Raw genomic sequence first — 17,217 nt, 5'->3', positions numbered from 1 at the left:
AGTTAACTGAACTCAAGGGCCAGCAAATGAAAGGGGGGGGGCTTTGTAAACAGTCCAATATACACACACACACCTACCCTCAGACTATAAATTACACAAAAATATCTCTGGCAGGAGTGTGTGTGCATGTGTGTACGTGCAGAGGACTTGGTGAGTGACATCATCTCACCAGCAAGTAAAAACATTTCTGGGGGAATAAAAATGTAAAAAAAAAAAACAAATGGTGATGTAAACAATGCTTTCTATTCACTGTGTGGAAAAGTGCTCTTTGAATCCAAACAAAGGTGACTTTTTAATGCCATGAGGACCCCTCTGTGTGGCTCCCCCTTCACCCAGTGTTTTACCCCCCTTCACTTTAGACATCTGTGTCTGTGTCTGTGTGAGTGTTAGTGTGTGTGTCTTTGTGAAATCAGAGCAGTCCAACCCCTGGTTGAAGGAAAAAGGCACTCAACTCTTCCTACATGACAAATACCTCGGTGTGTTTGTCATGCAGAACGACTGCTCTGAGGAATATGCACATCTGTACATGTGTGTCTGCATGAACTGGTGTGGGTGTGTGCAGATGTGTGGGCTTGTCCCAGTTCCAGTGTGAACACAGCCAGATTGAAATATCTTTGGTATTAATGGCTGCGTCAAAGTCCTTGTAACTCCATGAGGTAGCCACACACAAATGTTTACATCACTGTCTAACTTCTCTGAGTCTGAACGTCAAACATCTGCTCTGAAAAACCTACAACGTTTCTTTCCTCTGGACCTCAGACAGGTGGTTGGGGAGGGAGGAGGGGAGAGGAGGGGTCATTTAAAATTTAAATGTTTCCTTCCGGCCTCATCACGGACATATGATGCTGCTGCCTCCCCTGCCGCACACCTCCCCTTTCTCCTTCTCTCTAGAATGATTATCTCCCGCTAGAAGATGCTACACAACAAGGGGCTTTGCCCACAAATGAAAAGAAACAGAGAGAGAGAGAGAAAAACACTCAGAAATGAGGTGGTTCACACAGTAACCACAGAACACCACCAACAGAGGAATGCAGCGACAGTCCAGTTCAAAGAGGATTAGAGATCAAGGAAGAGGTCTTCCACATCCAGACAGTCCATCTACTCCACTGGTATTCACAAATATGCACAATTAGTCACAAATATGCACAGTTTTTGTTTCTGGTATCGCTTCCTCATCTGTGCATAGGATCAGTCTTTGACATGTTGATTTGTCTTTTGTTCTTTCTAACCTAAAGTTTTTACATTTTGTCAAGAAGGTGCTTTTTTTTTTACATATAGTTTTAGCACAATAGTCACAAGAGTAAAACCATGTGTCTATGGTACTAATATTACCCGCATCAGTAGTTAAGGAGGGAAAACTGAACAAAAGACACATCAGGGGAGTAGCAAGAGGGTAGATAACTAGAGGATAGATAAGACAGAGAAAGAGAGATGAAAGTAAAGATTATTTACAATCCTTGTGTTTCATGTTGATTACATCAATATTTTTTTTAATTTTTACTCTTATTTTATTTTATTTTTTTTGGTTTTTGTTTGTTTTATTGAGGTATGGAATAGGCAACGTGCCCGTATTAGTGCTCGCTGTTTGTGGAGCAGACACTGCGGGCCGCGTGGCGACGGAGCGGGCTGCATCTGTTCTCTGATTATCATGAAGAGGCAAACATCATTGGCACTCAGGATCCTATATTGTGATGTTTTAACCTCTGTGTTTGGCCACTAGAACAGAGCAGACCCCCCCCTTCTCCCTCCCTACGCTCGAGGACGACACTTCTTCAACGTGTGGCGTGTCATCCCTATTTGATTGTTCTCCTTTTGTAACCTGAAAACCTCTCATGTGGCTACGCAGTCCGTGGCTGTGTAGTCGTACAGTGAGTGTTAATAAACAAACATTCAAACAGGTATCAAAGGGTTTTGTTGGATAAAATTATAATTATTTAATTGTTATTTTCTAAGTGTGTGTGGAGGTTTACACTTCAGCTAATGTCGGTATATGTGTCCCAATGCAAATTGACCCTGCAGATAGTTATGTTTTACTGCAGGCCTGCTGACTGAGCTGTGACTGTACATCAACATGCTCATGACACGATTGTGTGGTTTAAATGGACAGCAGGTGGCGCTGCTGATCTGATCTGGAGCGGGCTGGATGCCTGCAGAGGAGTTTCCTCCCTGTGGCATGTGTAGCCCATGTGAATATTACATACAGGTACACATATAACACACACATGCAGTGCTGCAGGTGTTATTTGTTAGAGGGTTAAAAGGTCTGGGTGGAGCTCTATAGACAGTTGACACCCACAAACAGACCTCTCAGTCAGCCTAAGTGTGTATAACTAGTGAAGCTAATAATCACCCAGGTAACCAGATTGGTTTGGCTTTACATCTGCCAAAACATGGTATGAATAAATGTGACGATTGTCACAGCTAAACCCTGACCACATCAGGTAACCGTTACTGGACCAGAGCTGGCACAAAGCCAGAGAACAGGTGACAGGGAGACAGTTAGCGTCAATCAGTCTGATTCACCTGGCTACCTGGGTGCCAAGCATATACACTTGCTTTCTAATTTCTTGCTAATGAGTGCAGAATATCTCCAGTCTTAAAGGAGACATAGGATTTTTTTTTTTTTTTTTTGGTGCTCAAGGGCATGTTTTTGGGTGTCTGGAGTCACTACCTACTCGAAATCTTTGAGAAAACTCAGCTTTGTCCCTTTAGTTGGGACCATAAGCCTGAAAATATGTAATTTATTGATCTGTTCAGATTTTTTTTAGGAGACTGTGACATCACAGAACCAGATCAGAGTAGCACTGGCATCCAGCTTCGCATCTTGTTGCATTTCCTGTACCTCTAAAGTGGATAGTGCATAGACATAACACCAATTTGAAAAAAGGTACACCCCACTTAAGAGGGGGGTGGAGTACAGCTTTACTCTACCCCCTCACCCCAGCTGCTATAAACAGATCAGTAATGACGAGATTGAAAAGAGAGCTCTGTTACTGTATTTCTAGTAATTTGACCCTATGTTGACCTCAAGAAATGGTGTCAACATTTAAAAAAAAAAGATATAATATTTCTCCTTCAAAAGTTATTGGTTATCTGGAGCTACAGAGACACTATAATATAGTGCTGATGGATTTTCTTTGGTTTTCAGGTGGTTGTTTGAGGGCAAACTCCCTTCAAGCAACTGGATCTTTGGTTTGAGAAGCATAATTTCTAAATACACGTTCAGATTAAAAGAAAACACATGGGACTCCGAGACCATCTGATTCATCTGCACAAGTGCAGCACATAGAGCAGATGAACCGAATGAAAGTGGTCTGAAGCGACACGCGCATAGCTGTGCAGAATAGCAGTGTGAGTCCACTGTTTTTTTTTTGTTGTTTTTTTTTTTTTTTTTGGTATTTAAATAAAAATGTCCTCCATCTCCCATCCCGCCATCCGTCCTGCCGTCAGGCCTTGGAAAACGTGTTTGCTGAGGAGGTGCCGGGTTGGATCGGCGAAGCGCTGTTATTGCCGCCGTTTCCGTGAGGAGCGTGCGGGCCGTGCGGGTTTCCGTGCGGGCCGTGCGGGCCGTGGCCGGGCTCCTCCGCGTCCCAGCGGTCCGGGCAGCGGCGGCGGGAGTTCATGAAGAAGTTGGAGACGGTGGTGAGCTCCAGACCCAGCTGCTGGGAGATGGTGATCTGCATCTCCTTGGAGGGGCGGCGGTTCTCCCTGAAGATGGCTACCAGGGTGCGACGCTGCAGGTCGGTGAAGACCAGTCGCTGCTTCTTTGGCACCTGGCTGCGCTCCCGTCCCCGGTCCTCTTCCTTGCGCTTACATGCTGCTCACGGGGAACCACGACGACATGAAAGAATGAGAATAAAAAATAGTACAAGGAAATTCATTATTGCTTAAATATTTCGTGATATTTCAAAATAAAGACAAAATACAGAGCTGCATGACAAGAGTATAGCGGTATCACTGGGACTGGGACTATTATGGTGAGGATGCGTTAAAAAGTGTCAACATATCACAAGCCAACAAAATGGGAAAGGGGCAAATTGGTGTAAAAGCATAATATTGAAACATGAACTCATCGCTGTTGTGTTGATGTTTTACTGTTTTCGACAGTCCTAATATTCAAATCTAAAGTGTATTCGAATGCAAATCATATTGGAAGAGACACGCATGTTGGCCTAAAGATCAAAATAATCAAATCACAAAATAGGCGACAGTGTGCATGAAATATAAAGCAGGTTGTTAAAGCCAGAATGGAAAAGCAGAATAACATAAAGTAAAACATTAAAATGTTTCCTTGACTTTCTGAAATACAAAACCGGTGTAAATCCACATCTCACCTTATATACACTCTCATGGCCCACTTTAATTAATTTGTAATATTTTTGGAAGTTGAGGCCATGAAAATGCGATATATCTCTTATCAATGCTTTTTAGTAAAGATTTGTTTAGCAACTGAAAATCTAACCTAAGGATTTCAAAACATTTTAAGATTAATTGATTTTCTATTAAAGTTTAAAATTTAGCCCAATCTCCTGCACAATATTATATAATTAAGTTTTCTGCAAAGGAAAGAAGGAGCAAAAGTATTTTTTATAACACAAATAGGCATGTCCGCATGATAACCCGGATTTAGAAGCGTCCTTGAATGCAACACAAATACATTTTTCATATTTCTTAAACCTGCACAGCATGGATGTAGCCTATGTGACCCAAAAAGATCACCACGGAAATGAATTCTTATTGGGACCAGCTTAAAGTCCAACCAAGAAGGACGTAAAATGAATTGGGAGAGAAAAAAAAATCCCTGATCTAAAACAACCTCTCTTTAAAGTTAGTTTGGCGGTTGTGTGTCCGAGTCTGAGTACTCTATTTATAGTCGTTAACGATTTAGAAAAATTGAACCAATAATAATAATAATAATAATAATAATAATAATAATAATAATAAGGCAAATCCTTTGAAGTGGAGATATTGATGTGTGTGAACTGAAAAGTTTTGATTGTGGGTCTGAGCCTCTGGCCCTGATGTGAAATGCTGACCAAGGAGCGGTCTGCGGCTGAAGGCTGATTTATGGTTCCGCGTTACACCAACGCAGAGCCTACGCCGTACGGAGTGCGTCGCCGCGTACCTTACGGCGTGGGCTCTGCGTCGACTTAACGCGGAACCATAATTCCTGCTTGAGCCTGCATGCACCGTCAGAGCGCGCAGGCTCGGCTCCGGCTGCGGAGACTGGAAGGAGTCTGTTCTGTTCTGCTGCCCTAAAAAGCTGCAATGATCGATTTTCCGCGGTTTTCTTCTGAACACGTGGTCCAGTAATCAGGGCTCCCTTCCCCACCCGATCGATCCCCATCGATCCGCGAGCGAGATGTGCCGCACATTCTTGTGTACGTGTGTGGCGTGAGCGCGCGCGCGCCGCCTCGCGCTGGGGGAGTATAGCTCGCGAGCGCGCGCGCGCTGTGACAGACAGATGAGAAGAAATTGTTTATCGGTGGGAGAACAAAGGAGGTGAGGCGGGAAAAGAGTGGCAGTCATCCAGTCTGAGAGCTCTGGAGGAACAAAAACGATTCTCAAACAAGTCACTAATCATTTATATATCATTTCTATATAAATGATAAATGAGTCTCGTCTTGGATGGATGTGTGCGCACTTGAGGACAGGAGGAAATGAGGAAAGGATGAAAGGACAGAGAGGAAGGAGTGTGGATAAATGAGGCTGGCTGCAGTGTGGAGATGGTGTATGCAAATGATTGATGACTTTACAGTAGGTTTAGGCAACAGCAGTAAACAGATTTGACTGTGGGGTTGAGATCAATATGAATGTGCACATTTGTGTGTGCATGCTTGTGTATGTACATGCATGTGAACTGCCTTCATTCTTTGTGTTACTGCAAGCAAAACACATTTACCAAGATATTTCTCCTAAGTTCTGTCTCTCCCTACACTAGAGCCTCCACAGATAACTCACTCCATCCATTTTGACTGTTTTCCTCCTGTTTTTTTTTTCAATTGTTTTAATTTGCCCTTAGATTGATAGTCCCCATATTGATTGATCAGCACTTCAGAACCATTTCATGGAACGTTTATTCAATTGGTTCAGGCCCAGCCAAGCCAAAATCTCCTCTGGGCTCTCTAAGTGCTGTCTCAAACCAAACTCAATACTCCCTAATGTAATGACTGAATGCTAGTGCTAATATAGTGATAATTTAATATGTAATGCCTGTTTTCGAACAACTTGTGCTACTGGCCATTTTACAATGCCAACACCACTCTGGTTCTCCTCTGTCAGCTTAAATGAAGGCAACCCAGAGGCCTGAAGTGGGAGCAAATACGTCTGCCATCATAACCAAGTGAGCCTGACGGGTTAGTGCAAGGCCTGGTTACATATTTCAGATAATCAATAGGTCCATTTCAAATGAAAGTCTTTTAACCCCTTTAGCACCTCCTACCAGAGCAACAGGACTGTAGAGAGGCAAACGAAGGAGGTACTCATTAAAGGAACCTCTCTTGAGACAACAACCAAACCGGTATAAGCTCTCTTTAGCTGCCTTGTTACCAAATGAGCTTTTCTGAAGAGACGTGCAGTAGCCTTGAGTGGTTCTCACTCATGTTGTCTCATACCTAGTGTCAACAATGTCACATGCAGCAATGGCACTTAGTTCCATCCACATCTCTGATTTACTGGCTGTTGAGTTGTGGTCGACTGTAAGTAGCTTCTGTTGTATTCACATTGCATTTCAGCATGCGACAGCACAGTTACAGGAAGTTGAGCAGGGTATAGGGTGACCTTTGTCTATTATGTAATGATTGACCACAAAACCTGCAGCTGTTTTATATCAGAGAACGAGGACTACTGCATGTAGATACAAAGAACATTTTATATATATATATATATATATATATATATATATATATATATATATATATATATATATATATATATATATATATATATATATATATATATATATATATATATATATATATTTATTTATAAGGTGTCGGGTTGTTCTGTGTCACTTGGTTTACCTATTAATCCTGATTCATTGTTCATTGATGTGTTAAACTGTTAAATGAGAAACCTTTAAATGTAAAAGCAGTCTTTAAGTGCAAACTCTGCATGTACATTGTTCACAAAGAGGGAATAAGGAAAATTAGAGGTTGGGGGGGGGGGTAAAATGAAGGGGCAAGGTGAATCAGTGATGTGTTGAAGGCGAAATTACACAACAGGATAGTGCATGTAAATATGATTATGTCTGAGGACACTAATATGTTTTGAAATGTTGCATGTGCAAGAGGGTAAATAAGATAAATTAGAAAACTTCAGCTACATGTCCTCATAGTGACAATAATCATAGATTACATTTGATAAGTGGAAATGAGTATACCGAAAAAATATATAGGCTATATATTTATTCCTTATTTGGTTAAATAAAGATACAGAAAGCAACAGCTTAAAAAAAGGGTTATCTCCCTTAAATTGTCTCCAAATGCTTAAATAACATGAGCTTCACATCTAAGTTTGTGAGTGCAAGAGTGTGGATGTGTGAGCAGATGGGCCATGAGGGGCAGACGGTGAACTAACCGCACCGTGCTGCTAGTCGACGCCTGGACGGACGGATGAGATCGGGCTTTGTGTGCGGTGAGACGGGCCCTCTCCCGCCCTGGACGGACTACTGCAGGTGAGAAACAGTTTGGTGTCAATCACTCTCTGTCACACCTCTCAGATGTACGATTATTGATTGTATTGATCAGGTTAGGCCAGTTCAATGCTGGGACCTAAAGCGGCCGAATGGCCACCCCATCAAGCTGCACCTGTAACAACACACAGCACAGCGGCGGGGAAACCAAACCCTTCCTTCCTCCTCTTAATCCCTTTATGTTCACCAGCATTGGCTTATTTGAAAGCGGTCGTTTATTTCCCGTTCAAAACGCCCTTGTTGTCCTGTTGAGACGAGCGATCGGCAGTTTTACAGCCTATCAGATATTGGCTTGTACCGTGTGAACCTCCTGTGGACCTCGCGCTACATTTAAACACTTTTTAAATGCTTCTCAGTTTTTCCACGCGCTTATAGGTCTGAATTAAATGCCGACGTTTCTCTCTGGAGAGCTCCCGCTTCAGCCAGACCTGTGCTGACTTAGAAACGCCAAACACAGCGTGAACTTGTGAACTTCAAATGGGAAGAAATTACTAAAATGAGAAGTGTTTGAATTCAAAAGCCTTTTACAGCAGGAAAGTAATAGAAAATCCATCGCTATCCATGTTAAAACCAGTAATTATTATTATGTAGGAGAGGAATTTAATAAGCTTTTGGTTCCGATGTGGAGTTGTTTAATCTAATATCTGAATAATATATTTATCAATAATCAAAATTATGTTTTCTGGGGCTGTTTTATCGTTTCAGCCAAAAACACTACTGTCATGTGAAAACAAATAAATTGATCTCTCAACCCACATTTGAATATATATATATATATATATATATATATATATATATATATATATATATATATATATATATATATATATATATATATATATATATATATATATATATATATATATATATATGGCCATATATACTTGAAATCTATCTTGCCATCGTTACAAGAATCGTGTCTGCGAGTAGTAATTTGATGATAGTCAGATTTATTTGAGACTTTGCTTTTACACATCACGTGCCAACATAGTAGATTTGTTGAGTGTCTGTGGAAACAAGTTCATGTGGGATGAGTTTTGCCTCCAGCTATGACTTCACGCTAAAAAGTCGTTATTCAGGAACTGTCCTTTCAGCACCAGGGGCCATATCAGAACTGACATGAGTTTCACAAGGCTTGCATAAACAATGGATAGGTGTGCTGCAAATCACACATGTAGAAGTATAATTAACTAATTCACCACATTAAAATCATTACATCAACATAGTGTCTCTTTATATGTTTTTTTTTTTATGAGAGCTTAAGGCTATTATCAAATTAAGTAAATTAAGGATATAATTTATCTCTGGCTCAGTGTCATTACAGGCATGCACTTTTAAGTATTATCCTGTCCCTATGTATTTATGCATCCCAGTTTGGTTAAGTAATGTAATGTTATTGATTTTAATGAGGGCTTGTTCATTCATGCCACAAATGTCTGACTTTATCAGTTGAGTAAAGATTGTACTATTATACTGTATGAAAGCACATTGAACTTTTGTCATACTATCAGAACTAAAGATTTCCCTAATTAAAACCACATTCATCCTCATTTATGCTGAGTGCCTAAAATATTTCTCTACAGTGTGTCAGTAAAGTGGATATGCAAAAAGGTCTGTTACAGAAAGCGATGACCAGAGAGCAGAAATGAGTTAAGGCTGGAAGGTAAGGGATCTGCCTTGTGGATACTGGCACACAGTCAGAAGAAAAAGAAGGGGGAGGCAGGGAGGGAAAGAGAGAAGGAAAGAATATGAGAGCCGGAGAGAGCAGAAGAGAGGAAATCAATACCGATTCAGAGCAAGTCAGATAAGCCTGAACAATGTATAGTGCAGACACACTCTATAACCCAGTCACACACACATGTGCATGTGGAGGCACTCACACAGACACACATGCATTACAAACCCCATAAAGCATACCAACCTTTAAAATCAAATGACTTCACAACCTTGGATTGCTTTGAGGATTTGCTGACATGAGCAGAAAGCACTCTTTACTAGGTGTCGACAGGCAGCTGCTCTGATGCCCTTTGTCTACAACAAGGGTCTAATCTTTTCATGTTTGTGTTAGAACATCTGCCTTCTTGCTCAATTTTTCAGTGAAACATAACAGCTTCTTCACAGTGCGCTTCTTCAGTTGCTCCATAAAAAGGTTTTGATATGAGTTTTCAGCAGTGGAAGTCGACATGTTGGCTGGTGTCAGGTTTGCATTATTGATATTTCACAGTATGTTTAGGGTGTAAACAGTGTTTTTCAAAACCACTTACGCACCCCTCTGTTGTGGCGTTTAGGAAAGAAGACTAGAGCGTCATTCTCAGCTGTTAACCACAGATCTGACTTTGCTTACCTCGAAGATGCTGTTAGAAGGTCTCACACCACAACGCTCTCTCCTTTCTTTCTTTCCTTTTTGCCTTCGTCTCCCTTATACTTATCAATTATTAAGGTTGGTATTGATCCTTTCACTACCCTGCCTCTATCTGACTGTTCACACAAAGCCCAAACCTGCCAGGGCTCTCTCAATCAATGGCATCTTCTGGCTCCTGCAGCTCTTTTTCCACATGTCAGTTTTGCTTTTTTCGCATTTGCACTTAAGCCAGGCTGACTGAACTTTTGTAGATTCTAATTTGAGCTATTTTGATTTCTTGAAACATAGTGATATTAATCTTTCATTCTTTCATAGAACATGTCGGATCCAAAGATGTGCCTGATACAGGATAAGGGGGCTTGTAATTGGCTCTGTTCATCATTTAGCTTGATGACACAGCTCTTTACTCGTCTTCCTCTTGTCCTCCAATCACTGTGTTTTATTTGTTTTTGTGTCGTGGCGCCACTGTTCTGAAACCAAACAACCTGCCTGCCTGTTGCCAGGTTAACCAGAGAAAGATTTGTAATATTATTGTCATGTTGCAGAGAGGGAGAGCACCAGGGAGTGGGAGAGAAGGGGGTTGGGAAGGGGAAACAGCCTTATTGATCCTCTGTGTGCAAAGCCAGGCAAACACTGAAAGAACAGAGCAACACTATTAATGACACTCAAAGCCTCAGCTACTAATCCTCATCTATCTATCTATCTATCTATCTATCTATCTATCTATCTATCTATCTATCTATCTATCTATCTATCTATCTATCTATCTATCTATCTATCTATCTATCTATCTATCTATCTATCTATCTATCTATCTATCTATCTATCTATCTATCTATCTATCTATCTATCTATCTATCTATCTATCTATCCATCCATCCATCCATCCATCCATCCATCCATCCATATATGTGTTTTTTTTATTTTATTTTTTTATTTAACCTTTATTTCACCAGGAAACAAAAACTCGTAAATCTCTTTTACAAGAGGGTCCTGGCCATATATATATATATATATATATATATATATATATATATATATATATATATATATATATATATATATATATATATATATATATATATATATATATATATATATATATATATATATATATATATATATATATATATATATATATATATATATGTATATATATATATATATATGTATATATATATATATATATATATATATATATATATATATATATATATATATATATATATATATATATATATATATATATATATATATATATATATATAACCATCTATCAACTACATATAATGTTGGATTTATTTATTTTTTTACTGGATTTTTTACTGGATTGGTTTGTACAGTGTTAAAGTATAAAACTGAAGTTTTACTGAGACAACTCTGTGTGTGATTGATAAAGGTCCATTCAGGTAAACTTAAACTAAGAAAAAAAGGCAAATTGGCTATAAATTTTACACGCCTTTAGTGTTCAGCTTCGAAAAGTCTATATTCTCCAAATTTTCTTGTTATGGTCCATGTTACTGATCCCCACCCCAGTTGAAATCAATATTTCATCAGAACAGTTTGCGAAGCTCAAGGTTGCCTTGAAGTAACATGGGACCACGCGGGTGGGACTTAAATTATACAAATACACTTTTTATTATCTTTGTTTAAGTTTTTGTAACCAAAATCATATGGAGTGCTCAGATGAGATATTAGGCCTTTGTTTTATAATCAAGTTTTATGATGGTGAAGCTCGTTATCACATTTTTTTTCTAATTTAACTGTCTGCACAGTGGAAACTTGTGGGAGTTAAAAGCGCTTGGTAAGAGTTTGAAGGATCCTATACCTGTCCACGTTCTAAACTTAGAGCTCTTACTTCGGTACTAAATGAAAAGCCGTCGAGACCGTGTGGTTATTGCATCTTTCAGCTCCGATATTGATCGGTGTGCCACATTTAAAAAGGAGAGTGGGAACTGGAGTATTGATCAGGCAGCCTGGGGTCACCCCGCTTCTAGCGCGCAACTAGTTGGCCCCATAGCTCCACCACACACACACACACGCACACACACACACACACACACACACACACACACACACACACACACACACACACACACACACACACACACACACACACACACACACACACACACACACACACACACACACACACACACACACACATAAATGCATGGGGACACGCGCACTCGCACGTATAAGAAACAGGCGTCCTGGGAGGACATTTATTTTGATGTTTATTGTGAATCACCTGGGGTTTGATATGTCAATCAAAGATATAGATGTGGTTAACGGCATGTGACAATGTAAGTGTCCAGGAAATAGTTATTGATATATTACGTTTCTACAGTTATTGGTATATTTAAAAAAAAGAAAAAGGTGTTGTTCTGCTTTTCCATGGCTGATCGCAAGGAGACTGATATGACTGATGAAGCCGCTGTTCCTCGTCTCGTATAGCCGGTAGAGCTATCCATGGTGCTGAACCTTTTAGGCCTATATATGCAAGTATCAATAATGACGAAGTGTGCCTATGGCTTTAATTTAAGACTCCTCAGATTTAATTTGAAATAAAGCATCTGCAATAACTATCTCACCAGCCAGTCGCAGAGCAGACATCCGTTGAAACTCGGGCTCCTGCAGCCATTTCCACATCCTCCTGAAGGTCTCCCGGCCCGACTTGAGCTTACTCCAGGGTTTGGGGTTCCGCAGCAGGTCCGAGAGAGTGCCCTGCGACCGACTTAAGATCCTCTGGGCGAATATGGCCTGCGGAATAGAGTACCGCTTTAACTCCGCCGTTATCCTCTGAGCCACCTCCTTGGTGTTGATCTCCTCGGCCTGGATCCCTGACCCCGATACTCCCTGGCCGGCCCCGTGACCGTGCCTCTCCCTGTCGGCCAGCATCACCGCCCCGTTCGCCTGGGAGTGGAGGTGTCCGTGCGGGTGGTGGTGGTGGTGCATGCCGTTTAGGTTAGAGATCATACCGTGGCCATGTCCCCCTAAACTCCTCGCCAAATGCTCTTGGTCACTTCGGGACAGCATGGACGCGTGAGATTCAAACCCCGACACCGGAGAGAGCATTTTGGCGTCGGCGGAGAGACCGTGCGCGCTGTGGCCGTAAGCCGACAGCGACTGCTGGGAGTTGTGCAGGGAGCCCAGACCTCCGGACAGCGGGGAGAGAGAGCCGTGGTGGCCCATGCCGGACACGGACATCTCCTTGGGGTAGTGACTGTACAGGTTGCTCATGGAGGTAAGTCCGCGGTGGTCGTCTCGCATGAGGGTGAAGCTTCCGCTGACATTCCCGGTGGAGAGTCGCTGGTGCGCGGCTGCAGCGTGGTGATGCGAGTGATGGGGGTGAAACTTCTCCGCCACGCTGGATATCGGAGGTAGGTGCTGCAGGGGTGTCAGGGTGGTGTACGTGTTACTGAGGCTCATGCCGGTCTCGCACATGGTGATGGACGGGTGCAGGTGTCCGGACAGCGTGGACGGGTCAGTCCGGTAGTCCCCGCCGGAGCCCTCGAGCAGGGAGGCCATGCCGGACACCATGGCCGCGGAGCGCGCACCGGCACCGTGCGAGACCTGCAGGTTCCGGGGCGCAGAGCTGATGGGAGACGGCGATGGCCGTGCGTGCGAGGAGCTCATCAGGTCCCCGGCCTGATGGGGGTGAGACGACACGCTGTGCAGGTTTTCCATGGTAAGCTCCATAGCTGGAGGAATATGTGTCCCCGTGTCCCACCCTCTCCCCGGCTCTCCCACTCTCACCCGGGGACGCGCGCTCTTCTCTTCCTCACCACCTCCGGAGCAGCAAAATAACAAACCCGTTTGAAGAGCGCAGATCCATTGATTATAAATTCCCGATCAAATTCTGGTGTGAGGGGAAGTTGTGGTGTCCCGAGGCGCGCACAGAACCGGCGGGCTCTGCGTTGTCCCGGCGCTGCATGCATTCATGTGGCCGGGAGCTCTGCTCGGCTCGATCTCATCTCTGCTCCAACAGCGCTGCTACTAAAGCCGGAATTATGGTCCCGCGTTAAATCGACGCAAGGCCTACGCCGTAAGGTACGCGGCGACGCGCACCGTACGCCGTAGGCTCTGCGTTGGTGTAACGCGGGACCATAAATCAGCCTTGGGGGCGCGCCTCTGTGTATTTAAAACGTGGGGCGGGCACGAGCACAGTTCCTTAACAGCACCCTCGACTCGGACCAAGCACACCGTTTCATCATTGTTTATCTTGGAGAATTAACTTGTCCTTGAGAAAGTGTTAATGTCTTATGAGTTGTCCAGCCTGAGTTGTAAATCTGAACTAAAGCTACACCTGAATGCGTGTGTCAGAGGTAGAAAGGTGATATGCTGATGTTGGATTTTTTTTTTTTTTTATAAAATACACGCTTTGTCTGATGGGGATGCGGCAGTTCCTTACAGATAAACCTTGTTTTCCCACGGACTGTATGGTTTTGCATTTATGGCTTAGCGATAAACCTGATCGAAGTATTGACTGACAGAGATTAATGACGTGGCGCAGGTCTGTTAGTGAGGTTGGGAGGGGGGTGGAGGTCACAAAGTTAGGATCCCAGGGCTGCAAAACCAATCACACAAAAGCCGTTGCTTTGGTTTGTGACAAGGTCACGAAATTCGGAGTGGGTTGTTATCTCTAGGAGGCGATGAGTGTACATTCAAAATAACATTATCCCGTATTTCCATGTTTTGAGCAAAACTATATAAGTAATGAAAATAACATTTCAAAGCTCTGGTTGGATTTTTAGAACAAGGTGTAATCACTTCTTCGTCAACAATAATAATGGCTGAATTAGAAATGATTAACTCTTTATAGAATACAAGGTCATTCAGGAAACATAAAACTACTTGGCTACTACAACAACTACTATTATTAATATTAATACTGCTACTAGGCTACTACTACTACTACTACTACTACTACTACTACTACTACTACTAATAATAATAATAATAATAATAATAATAATAATAATGATAATAATAATAATGATAATAATAAAAAGAAGAAGAACAATAATATTAATATGAATAATAATGATGCATGGGATTCGAAATTTTTCACAGCTGTCCAAATTCACGGACGGTCGGACAGCTGGAGGATCTGGGCTCTGAGTTGTTTTGTGACAGATGTGCAGATGCAGCCGGATATATTTCGCATTCGTGTGTGTGTGTGTGTGTGTGTGTGTGTGTGTGTGTGTGTGTGTGTGTGTGTGTGTGTGTGTGTGTGTGTGTGTGTGTGTGTGTGTGTGGGCCTCAAACTTGAATGGTTCAATAAAGAAACCTTGTAACGCTGCTGATTTTATTACCATTATTACCATCTTTCAAATTAATAGTCGTAGGCTATTTCTAATAATTTTCCTAGGTCTATATGAAGAAAAAACTCGAAAAGAGAAAAAATTGGGTATCAGAAACATAACCTTGTTATGTCCATCGACTTATATTGTATTTTGTTACTGGCAGAACCTTAACTTTATTTAAGAAAATTAATTATATATATATATATATATATATATATATATATATATATATATATATATATATATATATATATATATATATATATATGAAGATAAAAATATAGATTTAGTTCAACCGCACAATTCCTCCTAAATAAAAATAGTATTAAGAGTAATAAGAGTATTTTACACTATGTTCATTTTATACAGCTAAAAAAAACGGGACAAGGCTGAACACACAGCCTAACTTCATATTATTTGTTGAATTTTAACGTAACGTAAGGTGTTACATGACTGCCTCGTTATAGTTTAATTTACAAATACAGAATGGTTGTTTTTAGAAAAGAACCACTAGAGGAAAAACAGTCACACACGCACCACATGCGCTTTTTAGCCTGTTTGTTCAACAGACTTCATACACACCAATAGAACAACATAATGAAAATGTAAAATAATGATAATTATAACAAAAAAAATGTTCACATTATTTCTAAACTGGAATAGGCCACATTTGAATCGCTCAAATATATATTGCAGATGTGTTTCAACAATCATTCCAGTAAAAGGGCGTCCGTGCATGAAAAGTCCATCACACAAACGGTCATTTCCGGTTATCATAAAGCTCCAAGCAGTTTTCCCTATAGTTCAGATATTGACATCAGTGTTCGATATATTGATCATCGATCAGCTCAGCCACACTCGGCTCTGTTTCCTAAACACTGAGGCATTTGTGTGAGATCGCTGAAGCAAACGGGTTCGGACACCAGTCAAACACTGGGGGGGGGGGTATGAAACACACACGCAAAAAAAGAATAAATAAATGTCCGCAGCCTTAATTATTTCTTTAAAAAATGTTTAATAAAAAAAGGAAGAAAAAACGATGATCTAATGACTTCTTCCAAAGTGGTCTGTGGTAACAGGATAAATTAATTTAGTTTACTGCCGGATTCACACGTTTCCACATTCCTGTACATTTTTATTTTATTTTATTTGGGTTCAGTGCTCTGTCAGGTTTGGGCCTATTTTTAAAATACACGACCTGATATTTGAGGTAAATAGAATGAAAATATTTGGTACAATAATCTAACATTTATAAAAGTATGAATTCTGAATCAAATAGCAACTTAGATCATTTAAATGCGATGTTTTCAAGATGATTCTGCATTTTTATTGCTACATTTAAGGCCATAACAGAGAAGAATTGTTTTCCTGTATTTTTTTATTCCTGCGGTGTTTCAAGCGTTTATATGCTCTGCCTACATCATCATCAGGGAACATGGAAACAAAAAACATGGTCCAACAACTGAAAAGCTGGAAGACACAAACACAAAAAAAATTAATCTTCGCCTGTTTTATGATGACTTATCTGGACAAGAGCTACTTATTGCATGCCACATAAACGAATATGAATTTAAATGTTAAAAGAGAAATTAAAATATGACATACTTTTTTAAAAAGCTGCATTTATAGAAAAATGTACCTCTTTGGGAGACACTGAGTATAGTAAATAAATAACTACTGCGGGAAAAAATGTTTCTTTTTTTTTTTACTTGTCATTTTTTTTCATCAGGTTCTAAATATAGTATCAGCAGTTATTTCATTTTTTAAGAAATACATTAAAATTCAGTCCCTTTAAAAATGTGTAATCTTACACTATTTTCATCTTTATGGAAAATAGAAAGGATTTAAACTGC

General features: G+C 40.8%; 1 protein-coding gene across 1 annotated transcript; it reads right to left on the bottom strand.

The window, feature by feature from the left end:
• Positions 1 to 3,446: 3,446 nt before the first annotated feature.
• Positions 3,447 to 13,757, bottom strand: onecut3b (one cut homeobox 3b). The gene is made up of 2 exons (XM_061731088.1): positions 12,650 to 13,757; positions 3,447 to 3,817 (listed from the first exon to the last, which is right to left on the bottom strand). The coding sequence occupies exons 1-2, from the start codon at positions 13,755 to 13,757 to the stop codon at positions 3,447 to 3,449; spliced, it is 1,479 nt and encodes a 492-aa protein (XP_061587072.1).
• Between the last annotated feature and the right edge of the window lie 3,460 nt (positions 13,758 to 17,217).

The sequence above is a fragment of the Cololabis saira genome, chromosome 10 (assembly GCF_033807715.1).
Source record: "Cololabis saira isolate AMF1-May2022 chromosome 10, fColSai1.1, whole genome shotgun sequence".
Lineage (NCBI taxonomy): Eukaryota > Metazoa > Chordata > Actinopteri > Beloniformes > Belonidae > Cololabis > Cololabis saira.
This window is presented reverse-complemented; position numbering and strand designations above follow the sequence as displayed.